Here is a 13,417-nt window from a genome sequence, read left to right on the forward strand (position 1 = left end):
ACTTTAATCTCAGTCAAGCCGATTTACTCACAAACAAATAAAACACTGAAAAAGCCAAACAATAACATAGAGTTGTGACATTTCCTAAATTTTAGAAACATCAAAGTTCTTCACAAACCATCTTCATCTTTAAAAGAGGAAATTGGGGATGTGGAGTTGACTTTAAGAAGCTGAAGAGTTTCTTCTTCAGAGGAAACACTAATGCTCACATCTCCTCCACAGCTGTAGCTGTAATAAACATTTGTCCTCCATCTACAGGAGCAGTCAGCAGACTATTTGTAAGTTATGATGTTTGATATTCAGGCTGATGAAAGTGTTTGAATTTAAAATAGTTGTAATGTTGGAGCTGTGAGCTGAAACAAATTCAGTCTGATGTGTGGAAACCATCACCTGCAGTTTATTCATTGACTCATTTTCTGCAGACAGAGGTTGTGTCAGATAACATCAGTCCATCTCCTTATTCTACAGCTCAAAATACATCAGTCCTCCTGGAACACGTGCTCTTATTGTGAAAATCCACCTTCTTTCTAAATCAGAGGTGGAGCCCTGACACCTTCCAGGTAGCAGCTCACCTGTCTCTCTGTGCAGCAGGTTTGGACTTGGTTGGTTTGAAGCTGAATTTCAGTGAGGAGCTCAGACTTGTGAGACAAGAGGACTCACTTAAAAGGTTTTTTCATGGAAGTCATTCAGGACCCACAGTGGGCCCACAGACTACGAAGCCTTTGGTTTATTATTTATTGCTGCAGTCAGTGGAACATTTATATAATGTAATATACTATAATATATTATGCATTTACAGCAGTAAAATTATTTAAATGTTCAGACTGTCAAATGTGAAGTTTAGAACAGAACTCACTTACAGTTCATTAAGTTGTAACTGTACTTTTATGTTAATTTGAGCCTGGATTTTTCCATTTGGATCCATGTAGTTAATGACACTTGAAAATCAGGACTTTAATTAGTGATGGGCGATACCACTAATTTCCTTTCCGATCGAATACCAAGTAAAATTCAGGGCGGTATCGACGATACTGATCCGATACCGATACTTTGTACAAAAACTTTAATCTTTTATTATATCTCAAATTATAGCGTCATAATGATTACAGGACATCAGATTACTTGTTCTTATCACTTAATAATGCAGAATTCATCGTACAGGAATTTTAAAAAAAACTGAAGTTGTGGCTATTTGAACACCTTGCATGCCTGCAACACTAAAGGACTCCGTGAGAGACGTCTGTCTCGCGCTAGCAGCACTTGTCCCTGTCCACTCCTCCTCTTCAGTTCGCCTCAACATACACTTGTCATATTCTGTGATATGATTTACTCTGATGTGTTTGACAAAGTTAGTGGTGTTGCCACAACACCTCACTTTCTTGCCACATGTATCGCAAACCACGTCTTGGCTGTTTGTGGATGTAAAATACGTCCGCACATAACTACCATTACGCTCAGCCAGTGTTGTGAGTGCGCACGCCAAGGGACACATTTATACAGCCGTATTTCGCACATGACTATGAAAGGCGGAAGAGTAAGTAGTTCCTTCCAATGTAGACAATCCAAACGATATAGTGTCTTTCCACTGTAATCCTGTTAACTATAAACTACAAATTTACCCTAAGTTATTAAAATATCGATATTTTAATGTGAGAATCGATTCTAGAACATAAATGACTGGTATCGGAGGAATCGATATTTCAGGATCGAGCCGCACATCACTAACTGTAATCCACAGTGAGAACGTCTTCCATCAACATTTTTCTGAATCCTCTAAATTCCTGATTGTGATAGATTTAAGTCCAATCTGACCACATAAAGTTACACAACCACAAATTATCAGTGTGAAATTAAGTTCATTGAAAAACAAAGAGCTCTTATTGTGAAAATCTGCCTCTTTGCCCCTCCCACCTGCCATGTCTCAGTTAGAGTCCCGCCTCCTTCCAGGAAGCAGCTCACCTGTGTGTCTGTGTTTAGTGTCCAGGTGTGGAGTGGAGCTTGTTGTTGGTGTGTGTTTGAAGAAACTGTAAGTTTTCTTTATTTCCTTCTTTAACAGTTTATCTTTATGAACTTTACTGTTTGTTCTGCTCATGTTTGATTTCTTCATACAACAAACTGGTTTTATTTCCGTTCTCTCCAGTTTGTAATGTTTTCCTGGCTAACATCAGCTGTGTGCAGCTTAGTTCCTGCACAAACAGCACAAATCTGCCGCTCCATAGTTCACGGTAACGGACTCACAGCTGGACCAACGAGGCCGAGTGTGTCCGCCGTTTTGAGCTACGTTCGTGTTTGTGTACATATGTATAATTTGTACTTTGTTTGTACTTATAGTTTGTACTTTGTGAGTTAGCCTTTACCATCACTGTGATTAATATTTACAAACGAGACACCTGCCAGAGCTTGAACGCTAAGGTAGCTAGACAGCATCCTAATGCTAAGAGCTCTGAAAGACTCAAGTTAAAAATCTATTTGAGCGCTTTGTGAATGAGAGCAGCAGAGTTAGTTAATGGTCAGATGGTTACAGAAAAAGCAGCAGACTTTGTAAATTGTGATTTATTCTAGCTGTAACTTAGACATGACATGACAGGAAGTGATGCCTTAACGTTCAGCTGTCTTTGGATTTTCTTCAGGAAATTTAGTTGCAGCTGTGAAATAAGGCCGACTGTGAGGAGGAAGTGTAATATGAAACAGGAAGCCTGTAAAAGCTGAAGTCACAGTGTCAACATGTCAGCAGAAAACCTCACCCATGACTGCTTCATCAACATGGAGCTCTGAGTGTTTATTAAAGGATCATTGTGTGAAAGACGCTTTAACACAGCTCACTGCAGCCTTTAGCTGTGAGCACACAGTGTCTCACGTTCACATTCACTTTACTGTTAAATACACTCATTAACTTTAAACAGCTGCTGTTATCAAGTGAAAATAGCAAAGATGTCAGGACTGGGCTGAGTCCCAGTGTTTCAACATCCTAGTAACTTCTCAGACAGTCAAAACTCATCAGAGCTTCTCATTATCATCAGGACAGATTTGGGTCAATATCATTTCACATTTCTGTGTCATCATCCATCAAATGTTGACACATAGTGGGTTTGTCATTCTCTTAGCTGACACTGAGATGAAGCAGGAAAGAAGCAGCTGATATTTGGACAGCACACAGTTGATGTGCACATGAATGATTTGTGTTTCCTCTGCAGGTGAAGGTAGAACGTGTGTGTGTGAGCTGATGTGGATGTGAATTCAGCAGCATGGATCAGTGTGAGGACAGAGAGGAGGGAGTCCCTCCCTCTAAAACCATTCAGAGGTGAGATGACCATCTCTAACTGTCCATGACTCTTCTCCATGTCACAGCTCAGCACTCACATCACTGCACATCACTCACAGGGACCAACCTGGACCTCCACCCATTTGTGTGTCCTTAAAGAGTGATCCATCTAAAAATGAAGCCATTAGATTTAAAGTCCAGCCTGTGTCTGCAGCAGAGAGGTGAGCTGTTACTAACACAAACTATTTGATGTCAGTTTGGTGTCTGATTTAAATCAACTGCTTGTCTTTGTTTCCCGGTTTCTAAACTGGATCTCAAGGGAAGTCACTGAGCGAGGAATTCCTTTATTCTCTAAAACATGTGCAACATGTACATTTAAACTCCTGCTGCTCACAGTAAGCCCATCAATAGTCCTGCACAGTGTTAATGACTGTGTTTACCTCTGGGTGGCGTTATGTTCTTACACTGCCAACACTAGCTTGGCATTTCCTTCTGCTCAAGCTCAGTGTGCAAACCACTTTGTCTTTGGGATGAGGAAGGTCCAACGGACCGTGGATACACTGTTCTTTCAATTGTGTAACAGTTTTTATTGATTGTGCACTTGTATCAAATTCTCTTGTTCAGCACACATGCCAGCCAGCTTTCCATCTGACTGCACACTCCTCTCATGTCGACCTCACTATAGGAACGGACCACACCTCCACCACAGAAGGTATTCTAAGTCTTTATCAGCTTTTTTTTTTCTTCTAACAGGATCCATACGACACCCGCTGGACCTGAACCTGATCCCAGCTGTGTGTCCCTAAACAGTGGCTGGTCTGCAGATCGTCCCATTAATTTTAAATTCGAGCAGACATCTGTTGCAGAGAGGTGAGCTATTCGTAACTTGAACTCTTTGAGAGCTGATGTAACCGCTTGATGTTGTTGTATATACACTGCAGTGCAAAGACATCATTCAATCACTCAATCCCATTAAAACTGTCTCTTAAAAATAAGTCTTTGGTTTCCAAGCAACTAAAAATCCACTTTGGCGAACAGGAAGTGATCAGAGGGTCTGTCCCACCACCTGTCAGTCTCACCAAACATTGACCATAGATATTATTAATTAGATTAAATACAGTAAATAATAGTCTTATTTGGACACTATCGAAAGGGAATACTGTATAATACAAATTTTGGAATAGATTTTTTTAAATGACATATATGATTGCAAAAAAATCTAAAAAAAAAAAAGAAAAAGAAAGAAAAACACATCTTAGAATAGGATCTTAATGCATATAAATGAATATTTGATTAACCCATTAATTAAATGCATAATTAATACATTGATATAGTTAATTAAATATGTGAACTATTGTTAATATAGTGACAAGTTCTTGACACCAAACTACATACTAGTTTCATTAATAAACCAAGCTCTTCGCATGAGGTTTTGAAACTGCTCAGAAAAGACTTCCTTAGCAGGGACAGTGAATTTATTTACAAATGCAGAAACATTGTAACCAACAGTTCCAAAAATGTGATGTCCACTAATCCCAGCTCCCAGTGCAGTGTTCCAAATGCAAAACACACTGCACAGATTCTCCTGCACTATTTACAAAAAGTTTCTTGAGCTCTCTCTAATTCCGATGGTTTCTTGGATTTAAAGCAAAACATAGGTAAGTACACTTCACACAATGAGGTCTTAATTTACGAGCTGGGTTTAAACTGACTGGTTGTCACACAACAATCCAGCATCAACTGAAGCTAAACAGAAAATAACTAAACAGAAATCATATTTATTGATCAGCTCTCCTATAAACCTGAAACTTGCTGAATGAAAAACTGCTGGAATCAGATGTTATCTGCCAAACAACAACTGCATCATGCAGACACACTCAGCTCCGTCAGTTTGCTGCCCTGGTCAGATTTTCTCCTGCTACATACCACAGCTCCTTAAAACTATTCACAGTGAAACTCTGACATCTGTCAGCATCACAGCTTACCTCTGCAGCCAGCGTCTATTGTTCTGTTGTCTCAGCATGTTCTGTGGATTTATGGGCTGGTGTTGCTGGCCAGATGTCCTCGTACAGGGGAGAAAATAAATTATTCTAACACCATCTCAACATTTCTGTTATGTTATATATTATTATGTCAGCAGATGGCATTCTTGTACTGCTGATGATCCACTGAGTTATTAAAGCTGCAGGTTCAGACATGCACAGCTCAAAAATAAATGAGCTCTACAGGAAAGATGCTAATTTTGTCTCCACCGATCAATCAGTTTTATACGTTTTATAGATCTGCTCAACAGCCTGCGAACTTCTGTTGGTCCAGATTGTGGTTCAGACTGTGCTTGAAAAATGAAGTTATCGTGAGACATTTATTCATATTCATGATTTGTTACATTGATGATCTGGATGGAGCATAAAAGTATTCTGCTAGAAACTCAACAATAAATATTGTGTGAATCTCAGATCTTCTAGAAGCTGACCTGGTCATCTCCTGAGTCCAATTCTTTAATTACAAAGTGTGTTTAAAAACTTTATCAGCCAAATCTGATACTAAACCTAACTTTGCTTTGACTAGAAGGAATATTATTTACATTAATATCAGTACTTTCTATCACATTTTCAAAACGCGCTTGCTTCTTTTTATTTGACAGTCAGAGGAGCTATCGTTTGATGTCATTGTGCTCCTTCAAACAGCAAAGTAGTTTAGCCTTAACAGTAACACATGAAAGGGAATCATAATACTGCATTAATCACCAACGGTTATCACATATAGAGAGATGAGGCTGAAGAGTCTAAACCAGGCAGTGTCTGCAAGATTGAAAGCTAAATTTAGTTAGAGATGGGGACAAATGTAAGACAGACAGGACAGGAGAGGAAGAACAGAGGTTGTAGTTACAGGTAGGACTGCATTTGATGGAAACAGGAAGTTTAAAGGGAAAAGGATGGAGTGCCCACTACAGGTCAGGGACGAGTTCTTGCCCCAGTGGAAGAGTTCAAGTATCTCAGGTCACGGTTGGCTTACATCAGGTGTAGCAGATATTCATATGAATTTTAGCTGATGATGCTGAGATTCATTGACTGAATTCCACCTTTATCCCAAGTTTAAACCATCTAGAAAACCGACAGGATAAACAGTGTACTGTGAGTGTAGAGGATTAAATCAGCCAGAACAACTCATAAAGCATCTGCTTACAGCTGGTTGAATTCAGTTGTTTACATCCACAAAGATCAGCAGGTCAGCTGATCACAGCCTGTTCACTAAGAAAATCTACCGGAGCTCTCAATAGAATTTATTGCAAGTTATGATTCTTTTCCCCGCATTGAGCCATACCAACCAATTTTAGGTTCCCCCACCTTCTGAATCCACTTTAACCTCTGACTGTGCTCATTTTCCATTTTAGGTGGGGACGCAACAGAAAATAGCTTTTTTCTCTCTCTGTTGATGTTCAATAACCCAGCGGTGGGTTCCTGCAACAGCCTCTGATGTTAATTGGCAGCCTTTTATACACTGCTGATAATTGGCCCTAGAGCCATTCCATTATCTTCGCTTACATACTAAACTAAACTACACACAATTCTGATGTAATAGCTTTTCTTAATGTCAAGCCAAAACTGTAGACATAATTACAAGAATTACTGTTTATTGAATAACATATTTTCCCACTTGGCTTACCGACAACAATCAACAATAAAACTAAAATGGCTATTCAATCCCCTCTTTGATCACTTGGTGCCACAAGGAACCTTAAAAGGATGTTCAGGATTCCTTGGGACTATTATGGCTGATAGGCAGAAAACTTCTTGATCTGTTCTGTGCTTGAAGTAATTCTTTATGATTCCTCCACAGTTTGGACCAGGAGAGTTCAGAGGTTCCCAGTGATCAGTCTGCCCAGCACCATCAAACACACATGGACTCCATATTTATGGTCTGTACATGTACAACAACTACTTTCACATCTATTCTGTTCACAGTCATCTCCATGATGCTCTTTGTAGACCAGTGGATTGTCAGTGTGCCCAACATGGATCTGATGTTTGGCTCCATGACTTCAGTCTAATTGGGTCATACATAAAGTATTCTGTTTCAGCTGCTGGAGGACAACATCATTACTTTTGTGAAAGACGAGCTGAAGAAGATCCAGAAGGTTCTGACTACAGATTACCCAGAATGTTTAGAGAGTCAGAGGGAGGATGATGAGCAGAGGAGGAGCAGCAGAGAGGCATTTGTGAAAATCACACTAAACTTCCTGAGGACAATAAGGCAGGTGGAGCTGGCTGACCGTCTCCAGAGCAGTAAGACAATTTCTATGAAGATTTAAGCTGCTGGATAAGTGAAACATTTGCTAATGTCTAAAAATATGTATTCAAAAAATATTCATATTGACTTTTTAAAGATGAACCAATATTTTTTATTTTATTTAGAACTTTATGGTGCAGTTTGTCAACATAATCTCAAGTCTGTCTTGAAGAAGAAGTTCCAGTGTGTGTTTGAGGGGATTGCTAAAGCAGGAAACTCAACCCTTCTGAATCAGATCTACACAGAGCTCTACATCACAGAGGGAGGGACTGCAGAGGTCAATGATGTGCATGAGGTCAGACAGATTGAAACAGCAAACAGGACACCAGACAAACCAGAAACAACAATCAGACAAGAAGACATCTTTAAAGCCTCACCTGGAAGAGATAAACCAATCAGAACAGTGCTGACAAAGGGAGTGGCTGGTATTGGGAAAACAGTCTTAACACAGAAATACACCCTCGACTGGGCTGAAGACAAAGCCAACCAGGACATCCCGTTCACATTTCCATTCACTTTCAGAGAGCTGAATGTGCTGAAAGAGGAAAAGTTCAGCTTGGTGGAACTTGTTCATCACTTCTTCACTGAAACCAAAGAAGCAGGAATCTGCAGCTTTGAAGACTTTCAGGTTGTGTTCATCTTTGATGGTCTGGATGAGTGTCGACTTCCTTTGGACTTCCACAAAACTGCAATCCTAACTGACCCTAGAACAGTGGTTCTTAACCTTGTTGGAGGTACCGAACCCCACCAGTTTCATATGCGCAGTCACTGAACCCCTCTTTAGTGAAAAATAAAATATGATATTTTTCAAATTCAAGACATAGATATGTTTTTTACTGGTGCACAAAATGAGCCGTGCATGTCACGGCGGAGGCTCTGCCGAACCCCTGAGATCGACTCACCGAACCCCTAGGGTTCGATCGAACCCAGGTTCAGAACCACTGCCCTAGAAAGTCCACCTCAGTGGATGCGCTGCTGATAAATCTCATCAGGGGGAGAATGCTTCCCTCTGCTCGCCTGTGGATAACCACATGACCTGCAGCGGCCAATCAGATCCCTCCTTACTGTGTTGACATGGTGACAGAGGTCAGAGGGTTCACTGATCCACAGAAGGAGGAGTACTTCAGGAAGAGATTCAGAGATGAGGAGCAGGCTAGCAGGATCATCTCCCACATCAAGACATCGCGAAGTCTCCACATCATGTGCCACATCCCAGTCTTCTGCTGGATCACTGCTACAGTTCTGGAGGATGTGCTGAAAACCAGAGAGGGGGGACAGCTGCCCAAGACCCTGACTGAGATGTACATCCACTTCCTGGTGGTTCAGGTCAAAGTGAAGAAGATCAAGTATGATGGAGGAGCTGAGACAGATCCACACTGGAGTCTGGAGAGCAGGAAGATGATTGAATCTCTGGGAAAACTGGCCTTTGATCAGCTGCAGAAAGGAAACCTGATCTTCTATGAATCAGACCTGACAGAGTGTGGCATCGATATCAGAGCAGCTTCAGTGTACTCAGGAGTGTTCACACAGATCTTTAAAGAGGAGAGAGGACTGTACCAGGACAAGGTGTTCTGCTTCATCCATCTGAGTGTTCAGGAGTTTCTGGCTGCTCTTCATGTCCATCTGACCTTCATCAATTCTGGAGTAAACCTGCTGGAAGATCAAACAACCTTGAAAAAGTACAAATTCTTTAACAAACCAAACCTTCAATCTCTCCACCAGAGTGCTGTGGACAAGGCCTTACAGAGTCCAAACGGACACCTGGACTTGTTCCTCCGCTTCCTCCTTGGTCTTTCACTGCAGACCAATCAGACTCTCCTACGAGGCCTGCTGACACAGACAGGAAGTAGCACACAGACCAATAAGGAAACAGTCCAGTACATCAAGAAGAAGCTCAGTAAGAACTTGTCTGCAGAGAAAAGCATCAATTTGTTCCACTGTCTGAATGAACTGAATGATTGTTCTCTAGTGGAGGAGATCCAACAGTCCCTGAGTTCAGGAAGTCTCTCAACTGAACTGTCTCCTGCTCAGTGGTCAGCTCTGGTCTTCATTTTACTGTCATCAGAAAAAGATCTGGATGTGTTTGACATGAAGAAATATTCTACTTCAGAGGAGGCTCTTCTGAAGTTGTTGCCAGTGGTCAAAGCTTCCAACAAAGCTCTGTAAGCTGTATGTTACTTTATTGAGAGGTACCTTAGGGTTCTGTTGATCCTTGCAGACAAAGTGGTTGCTGGGATCAGTTAGCGCAGTTGTTTCCAAACTTCTTTTTCCTAGCCCCCCCTTTGTTTTACAAGAACCCCACCCTTGCCCGCTTCCCACCAAAAAAGCACGAACACATCAACACACCCGTCCATATTTTGCAACTCCATTGCTGTTTATTTGACACCTCCAACCTTTTGTAAACAATGAAACAAATAAAAGTAAACCGACATAGGTTACATGTTGCAATAAAAAAAACTTCTACCTATTTTTAAATAACAGAAAAACAAACCATGTTTGTGGTGTAATTATTCCATGTGTAGTTGTTTGTTTTTTATGTGTAATTATATTCAACATTGCTATCAGTATATTTTTCAAAAAATGCCTCTCTGTGCAAAATGGGTTTGAAAGCAGAAAACAACTATGGGATACTGTTTATCTGTGATTTGGACAGCCCATAGAATGCTCCCGATGCAGGGGAAACCAATTCTGTTGGGGATATCTAACTTGGTATTAGGGCTGGGGGTATCGTCACTGATTTCTATAATTAACTGGATTTCGATTTAATTCAAGGACAAACCACAGAAAAGCATAAAGGAGATATTCCTGTCCTGGCTTTTAATAGGAGATAACCTTAAAAATATTCTGCAGTAGAACAAAAACTGAAGAAAACCATGAATAAACATTTGAAAATTACCTGATGCTGCTGAAGTGAAGCAGAGCAAAGCTGTAGAGATTTTATTAGGGATACAGTGAAGGGTTTTGCAATTTTGCCTCATTTGAAAAAGTAAAACTTTCTTCAGTGTTGAACAGCAGAGATGTGGCTTTTTTTTTTATCAGAGGTCATTTAAAACAAACAAATAAACAAAAAACAGCAGTGGCCAACAGCTCTGAAGACAACTGTAGACTTGTGCATAATACGCAAGCAAATAGTGCAAATAAATAGAGATTTTGAGATTTAGGAAACTTTTCCTCAGGAAATGAAATGACTTTTTTGAGAGTGTCACAATCTGCAGCCATTGAGTCAGCCAATGTGCTATTGAGTCTAGACAGACCAAGTGATGAATGGGAGCTATGCCCTATTTACCCAGCATAGCATAGCACAGGTTGATCCTCTTCCTAATCACATTTTCAAAACCTTGGCTCACGTGATTAGGTAGAGGATCATTAGGCGGTCCATTGTCCCTCTCGGTACATTACTCCCACAGGGCTTAAATCTGGGACTCTCCACCATTTGACCCTAGAACTGAAGAAGCTTCTCGAATGAGAGGTGAAACATCTTCAAGCAACTTAAAGAAGTCCAGACGCTTTTCTTTCCAGGCTACTTAGACTTGATGCAAAGTTGTTTCTTTGGTTTAACCCTGTGGGGTCTAGGGTATAATTGACAATTTTTGACTACTTTTGATTTGACCTTTATATTTCATCCTTAAAAACTGTTCAGCTTGCTTTGTTTGATATAATTATATTCAGCAAAACCTCAAATATCTGAATTTGGAGTTATTTTTTCATTTTGACATACTGTATTAACACATTTAAATTCAGACAAAAAACATAAAATCTGGGCAGAAAGAAGTTATAGTTTTTTCTGTAAAAGCCACAAACATGTTTATTGAATCATTTTAATAACTTGAAATGCAAATAGAAATTGTACATTTTTTAAAATTGTGCATAAGATTTGCAAACAATTAAGTTATATGGTACTATTTACCTAAAAATGCAGCCAAGGTCTCAAGTGTTTTTATATAACCATTTAAAACTATCTACAGAACCATCAGGTGTTCTTCATCAAATAAGAAAAAGACAAAATATTTATGCAACTCCAAAAAATTGTTTCTCTCCACTATAAGACATGGGAGACCACCACAGGCCAAAATCCTAGATGTCTGACACCAGGAGGTGTATCACACCTCCCATTTTCTAGCTGGAGACAGGGCTTACACTGCAGTTTGTCTTTGGTGGCTTTTTTGCACAGTCACAACTGTGACATTCAGCAGTATAACTGGCACACAAAACAAAACAACAACACTACATACTAACTATAGCCTCCAAACACACTGAATGTCTCTAATCTCTCACGTGTGAAAACTTGCTGTCTTTCGCTCGCTTGCTCTAGCTCACCGGAGCCACTCCTAAAACTTTCCCCTCTTCCTTTTTTTTTTTTTTTTTTTAAGTTTTTCCCCCTCTTCCTAAACAACCAAATGCCAAATGTTGCCATATAATTTTTTTATTGGTTGACATGAAACACTTTAACACCAATAGTGAAGGAAAGGGTGTTTAAAAAAAAAAATAAATAAATAAAAATAAAAATAAAATATATATATATATATATATATATATATATATATATAGTTTTTTTTACTCACAAGCGGAGCATGTTTGCTAGCGCTGTCTCTAGAAAACGCTGTTTTTTACCATTTCTTCCTGCTGTAAACCTTACTGTTTCATTCAGAAAAAAAACATTGCGTGTATTTTTCATCATAACTCTTGTTTTATCTGGCATCATGATGGCAACATGATTTAAAAACTGGTATATAGTTTGAAATCTGGACTTTTCACACAAGTTGTGTCGCTGCATATTGTTGCTGTGCCGTCTTTAATGGGTCATATGATTTTGACGTGCCGGCGCATTTGTCGACTTCAGAGGGTTAAGTATAAAGTAGATGATTAGTAGAAAAATGAATTCACTGATATCTTCTGGAATAAGAAATAATGTCCTCTTACTTCCTATCATTGTTTTTTCAGACTTAATGTCTGTAACCTCTCAGAGAGAAGCTGTGAAGCTCTGTCCTCAGTTCTCAGTTCTCAGTCATCTAGTCTAAGAGAGCTGGACCTGAGTAACAACAACCTACAAGATTCAGGAGTGAAGATTCTGTCCATTGGGGTGAAGAGTCCACACTGTAAACTAAAAAGTCTCAGGTCAGATGAATATATATGGAATATGTATGATATGGAATTGCTTTTTCTGTTAATTAAAAAGAATCACTATGAAATTGAGCTTCATATACAGGTGAAACTCAAAAAATTAAATATCGTGCAAAAGTTCATTTATTTCAGCAATTAAGCTTAAAACGTGAAACAAATGTAAGATATAGACTTGTGTAATATGCAAATTTTCCAAGATTTTACATTTGGGGTTTTCACAAGCTATAAGCCATAATTAGAAAAATTCTAAGTAACAAAATCTTTAAATATTTCGGTTTGGCTTTGATGAGTGTATGTCCTCTATTAGTTTCACCTTTTAAGTTGAATTACTGAAATAGATAAACTTTTGCATGATATTCAAATTTATTGAGTTTCACCTTTATGTGTTGTTTAATTTTTTGTTTCGAACTTGGCTGGTATCCTTATATTAAATAATCAAGTGAGAAGTGAAGTCAGAAAACAATTCCTGTTACCAAATCTAGTAACTCCTCTATATACCATGAAGACACTTTAACACCAGCGTTGTGTGTCTCTGTGGTTTTTCAGACTTAATGTCTGTAACCTCTCAGAGAGAAGCTGTGAGTCTCTGTCCTCAGTTTTCACCTCCCAATCATCTAGTCTGAAAGAGCTGGACCTGAGTAACAACAACTTACAAGATTCAGGAGTGAAGATTCTGTCTGTTGGGGTCAAGAGTCCACACTGTAAACTAGAAACTCTCAGGTGAATTTAAGCATTAGATGTGTG

The 13,417-nt window shown here is 39.4% G+C and overlaps 2 protein-coding genes across 4 annotated transcripts in view; both read left to right on the forward strand.

Moving 5' to 3' along the window:
* Positions 1–1,967: 1,967 nt before the first annotated feature.
* LOC146578131 (NACHT, LRR and PYD domains-containing protein 10-like) lies at positions 1,968–8,344 on the forward strand. Its single transcript, XM_085268592.1, has 7 exons — positions 1,968–2,026; positions 3,195–3,301; positions 3,382–3,483; positions 4,016–4,132; positions 7,103–7,181; positions 7,344–7,548; positions 7,678–8,344. The coding sequence occupies exons 2-7, from the start codon at positions 3,246–3,248 to the stop codon at positions 8,322–8,324; spliced, it is 1,206 nt and encodes a 401-aa protein (XP_085124718.1). The 5' UTR covers positions 1,968–2,026; positions 3,195–3,245; the 3' UTR covers positions 8,325–8,344.
* Positions 8,345–8,606: 262 nt separating this feature from the next.
* The window catches only part of LOC146578132 (protein NLRC3-like), a 12,877-nt gene continuing 8,066 nt past the window's right edge, over positions 8,607–13,417 (forward strand). For 2 of the 3 annotated variants that reach the window (XM_085268564.1, XM_085268563.1), the window contains exons 1-3: positions 8,612–9,714; positions 12,494–12,667; positions 13,220–13,393. In XM_085268564.1, the coding sequence (XP_085124690.1) occupies positions 8,627–9,714; positions 12,494–12,667; positions 13,220–13,393 (1,436 nt within the window). In that variant the 5' untranslated portion in view covers positions 8,612–8,626. Of the gene's footprint in view, positions 9,715–12,493; positions 12,668–13,219; positions 13,394–13,417 lie in introns of all 3 variants that reach the window. The other variant, XM_085268562.1, reaches the window with a different exon arrangement.

This window comes from Mchenga conophoros, linkage group LG3, assembly GCF_057382185.1.
Source record: "Mchenga conophoros isolate Kocher_MC1m ecotype Shallow Benthic linkage group LG3, M_conophoros_male_GT1.1, whole genome shotgun sequence".
Lineage (NCBI taxonomy): Eukaryota > Metazoa > Chordata > Actinopteri > Cichliformes > Cichlidae > Mchenga > Mchenga conophoros.